Source organism: Nothoprocta perdicaria, unplaced genomic scaffold (genome assembly GCF_003342845.1).
Source record: "Nothoprocta perdicaria isolate Ctin4 unplaced genomic scaffold, notPer1 scaffold_46, whole genome shotgun sequence".
Classification (NCBI taxonomy): Eukaryota; Metazoa; Chordata; class Aves; order Tinamiformes; family Tinamidae; genus Nothoprocta; species Nothoprocta perdicaria.
Window position 1 is genome coordinate 566,942 of NW_020455710.1, and position 4,521 is coordinate 571,462.

Consider the following 4,521-nt stretch of genomic DNA (forward strand, 5'->3'; position numbering starts at 1 on the left):
GGCATAGAGAGATATTCCTGACAAAAGAAGAATTGTTAAATTGGGACAAAATAATCACTGCCACAAGATATGTGCACTGTCAGAACATGTGCAACAGCTCGGCAAGGTTATGGTCAAACCAGATTGTTTCCTTACAGCAATATTCATTTCTGACACCTTCCCTTCATTACTCCCCAGGCAGCCAATGTAATGTAAGTACTGTCATTATGGCTGTTGCATCCCGCTTCTATTGTGACCGTTACTGCAACATTAATGAAAAGGTATAGTGTGACTGGCTCCAAGAAATAATGCTTGGTGTGATTCAGCCTCTTGGAAACAATTTTCTAAGGAACAGCATTTTGTTTTCAGAGCCAAAAACTGAATTAAATCCTTGATGCCCATCTATTAAAAGTGAACAATAAATTGAAGGATTCATATTATGGTTTTAGATTGTCACCTCGTAGCATATTTGTATGAGCTGATGTGATAGGGTCTTCTGGAGGAAGGAAACAACAAGAATTAATTGTAATTGTGATCACTTACACTTCAGTGTGCGTGTTACTGTGATTTGTTCGCTCCAGCTGTTAACTAGTTGCCAATCTGAGTGTGTTCTGATCAGGGAATGACTTAATCCTTTAGTTTATTTTGCTTTTTGTACTTAGTGGTCGGGTGGCACAGTGTTCCTCCCTACTGGTTAGGATGAAGAAATGGGAGGATGAAAAACTGGGATTCAACCCCTGCTTTAGGCTTTTGGTTGGTCTGGACCAAGACACTTAGTTTTTGAGTCCTGGTTTCTTCACTAGTAGCAGGGATTTGTGCTTTCACTCAACCATGGAGCTGCTGGCATGTCTGGCTGCTGCTTATGAAATGGTTTGAGACCCTTTGAGGAGCTTTCCCCTACCCCTGAAGAGCCTCAGTTCATGCAGGAGGGATCAAATGAATGAGGAAGGTTAGGAGAGTAAGGGAGGTGACCAATGGTGCTACAGAAGTGGCTCAATATCAGGAGAATCCTATAAGTAATGGAGGTTTGTGGAATGCTCCAGGAGCACAGCACAAGTGTGTTAGCTGGCTGAGAGCTGCAGTGGGAATGGAGACGTAGGGAAGAGCTGTGGGTTTTGACCAGCTGTGAATCCTGATGTGAAGGTGCCTGTAGCCCTGGGGAAGGAGCCAGTTGTGTAGCAGCCTGAAGAACTAAGATGTGAAGGAGATGATTGCTCCTAAGTAATCTCCTGAGGTTGCTGGGGCACAGGGCAGGCTCTGTGATGGATTTTGTGCTGTTTGAAGTTGACTGGACGCTAAAACGGTGAATATAAGCCATAGATCTCAGTAAGCAGAACTGCAGCAGCCCAGAAATACCCTTGTTTAACGAAGCTTGGGGGAAAAAATTGGATGAAAGGAGCTCCTTGAGGACTCTGGAGGTATGAACTTCCCCTTCTAGTGATACTTCAGTGATAAAACAAAGGTAACTGGAGTACTCTGCCAGTCTTAGCAAGGCTGGAAGCCCAGAAAAGACTTGGCCATTCTGCTTTTTACGCAGCTAACAATTCTGTGCAGCTGAGAGAGAGGTTGTACTGGGAGTCATGCATCTTTCCTACAGCTACTGCTTACTGCAGTGAACTCTATCTGCCTATGTAGCCTGAAGCACCAGAGCAAACTGCTGCCACCCCTACGAAATCCAGCATCAGTTTGGTGGAGAAACTGCGGAATGTGTAGGATACCAGGATTCCACTGACCTTAAACTACATTTTATTTCAGATGATAAAAGTCTTTGGCAGTTTGGAATCCAGCTGTAACAGAGACAAAGAGCTTAGGCTGTTTTCTGCTTTCAATTGTGAATGACTTGGGGAAGAACTTATCAGAGGAGGCAAGGCTGAGTCAAAACCTTTTTATTTATTTATTTATTGTACTGTGCCCTTGGGATAAAGGAAGAAGGCTCTTTGTGACAGCCATAAATAGCAAAGAGGCTCGTGGCTAGGAGACCCTTGGTCATGGGAGGATCTTCAAGCTGAGGCTTTTCTCATGCCAATGTTATCTTCCCTCGCCTAACCCTGGTAGGTATTTCCTGGAGTGTTGTTGAGCCTCACGGCAGGTTTTTGCAGGCGTTGCAGGGTGAGTTTCAACAACAGGTGGGAATTGTTTGTGGTGTCTGAGGTTTGCAGACAGCTGCTGGAAGTTGTTCTGGTCAGATGTCATCGCGCTGGGGAGGATTGCGAACCTCGTTCTGTGGTGATCTCCACAACCCCCTTGATCTTGTTGGGGGCAAATAATTGGCAAAGGAGATTTTGGTTAAAGATGATCCTGCTGTCAGGACCACCTCAGTACCTCAGAGATCAGAGAAGATCCCTAGGAAATGCTAAGGCTTTAGAGTCCTACAGCTGCATTTTAAATCTAGCTTTGTGAGAAGGAACAAGTTTTTCTTCATTTTGGGGAAGAAAATTGCTCTGTGGGTCTCATGGGTACAACAGTGTTCAAACTTCAGTCAAATGCTGTGGATATGAATAAAAAAGCATTTAGAGGAGAAAATACTCTTGAAAGTTCCCAAGAGAGTAGGTGCTTACCTGTGTGCAAGTAGGTATCATTTGACTTCTTAATGCCCAAGCCCAAGGGATTCTGGAATTAAAACAGTAGTGTCATGTTGCTTAAAACTTCCCTTTAATCTACCTTTAAAGAAAGATTTGATGTACAGAATTCCCTGAGGTTCTAAATAGTGTGGTGTGTGTTTTCCTTTCTTCTTTTTTTTTCCTTTAACAAGGTGTTTTTTATAGGTCCCGTGTTTGTGCATTGTAAGTAATTAAACTCTTTCCTAAACCATGTTAATATTAGGGCTGCATTCAGACATTCACCCCAGTTGAGGTCGTGCAAGGACGTGAATAGCTTTCCAGGCACAAAATTAACTATTTTCTAGAGGAAAATGCTCTGCTATTGTGGGTGCAAATTGGAGAGTGGGGGCTAGGATGGACTGAAGGCCCTTCTTTCCTTTCCACTTCATGCAGGTACTAATTGCAATACCACTACTAATTACATAATTACAATAGCGTTTTCAGCAGGAGCACTGGGGTCCTTAGCTTTGTAGTAAAACTGTGGAGGTGCAGAAGCATCTGAAAGATATGCTGGTGGTTCAGGATGCGCCTCAGCCACCAAGCCAAACGTCGCTTTGATGCAGATAACTTACCAGGCATTGACTGTTGGCCTGTGTAATATGTCACTTTAGTGCTAATACTTAGTGGATGGACAGGTCTACCACATCATGCCATTAAGACACCACCACGGCAAAGCTAGTCACTTGTATGGGCCACCCCCTGCCATATTTTGTTTTATTTTGGAAAAATGCAGTGTTCTGGTGTCTGCTAACTACTGCTTGTTATAAAGACCAGTGTTGCCTGCGGCCTGACTCCTCAAGACAAGGCCCTGAAGGGACGAGCCTCCCGGCCAACCAAGGTTGTTTGCTGCAGGGTTTCTTATCGCACCGCAGTGCTCTGCTTCAAGGTGACAGGAGGCGCGTCCCACGGTCCCCCTTGGAACAACACGCGGTGTTTTCCCGGCTGTTCCCGGGGTGTTGGGCAATGCTGGTGCTTGAGGTGCCCTGTGTGGGACGTCATTGCAGCCTACGCCAGCAGCAGCTTGCCTTGCAACCCAAGGCCGCCGTGCCTGTCTCAGCCATGCTCTGCGGCCACCTCTGTGTTGCCTCCAGCACGGCCATGGCTTTGGGGTGGTGCCTCGTGGAAGGGTGTCCTCGTGGGGTGCTGGTAGCCCCGTGCTCCTGAGGTGGAGCCTTTGCTGGTTCTGGGCTGTGGGGCTCGGGGCTGGGCTGGGGCGGCCGCCCGGGGGACGGGGCCGCGGGTGATGGCGGCCGCCCGCCCTGCCACCCCTCCCCTCCCTCAGGGACCCCCGGCCCCTCGCGGGAGAAACGGCCCCGGCACTTTTGTCTCGCCTCATGTGCGCCTAAGCCAATGGGAGCGCCCCTTACGTGATCGACAGCTTCTCCGCCAATCAACAACAAAGGGCTCGAGCGTCCCGGAGAGGCCAATCAGCGCCGAGCAGACGTATTTCTTCACCAATAAGGCTTCATGAATGGGGCAAGGCGGTGTGGAGGAGAGTGTGAGGCGGGCCAAAGAGGGGAGTGGCGGCCTTCGGACCAATAAGAATCCGGGCTCTGGTTTGAACAGTCCAATGAGTTGCTCATAAAGGGGCGGGCCTTCAGGTGGGTATAAAAGGCGTGGCCGGTGCGGGCGGCGGCCGCAGTTGTCACCGGCAGCAGCAAGAGGCAGGGCCTGAGGAGGGAGGGCGCCCTGGTCCCGGGACCGTCACTCCCCGCCGGCCTTCACGGGAGCCCCTTCCTCCGCCGCCTCCACCCCTGCCGCCATGACCACCACCACCACCTTCTCGGGCATGGACCCCAGTGGCAGGAACAGCTCCAGGTCCGGCGCGCTGGCTCGGTGGCCGTTGGGACCGTTGGTGCGGGCGCGGCAGGGCCGTCGCTGCCCGCCCCATGAGGCGCCGGGGGCCGCGCGGGCGGGCCGCCTTTCTCCCCGCTCCTCTGGG

The 4,521-nt window shown here is 49.8% G+C and overlaps 1 protein-coding gene across 1 annotated transcript in view; it reads left to right on the forward strand.

Annotated features, from left to right (window-relative positions):
* Nucleotides 1-4,261: 4,261 nt before the first annotated feature.
* The window catches only part of JPT1 (Jupiter microtubule associated homolog 1), a 9,795-nt gene continuing 9,535 nt past the window's right edge, over nt 4,262-4,521 (forward strand). Inside the window, exon 1 of the mRNA XM_026046812.1 lies at nt 4,262-4,397. Within this exon, the coding sequence (XP_025902597.1) occupies nt 4,342-4,397 (56 nt within the window). The 5' untranslated portion in view covers nt 4,262-4,341. The remainder of the gene's footprint in view (nt 4,398-4,521) is intronic.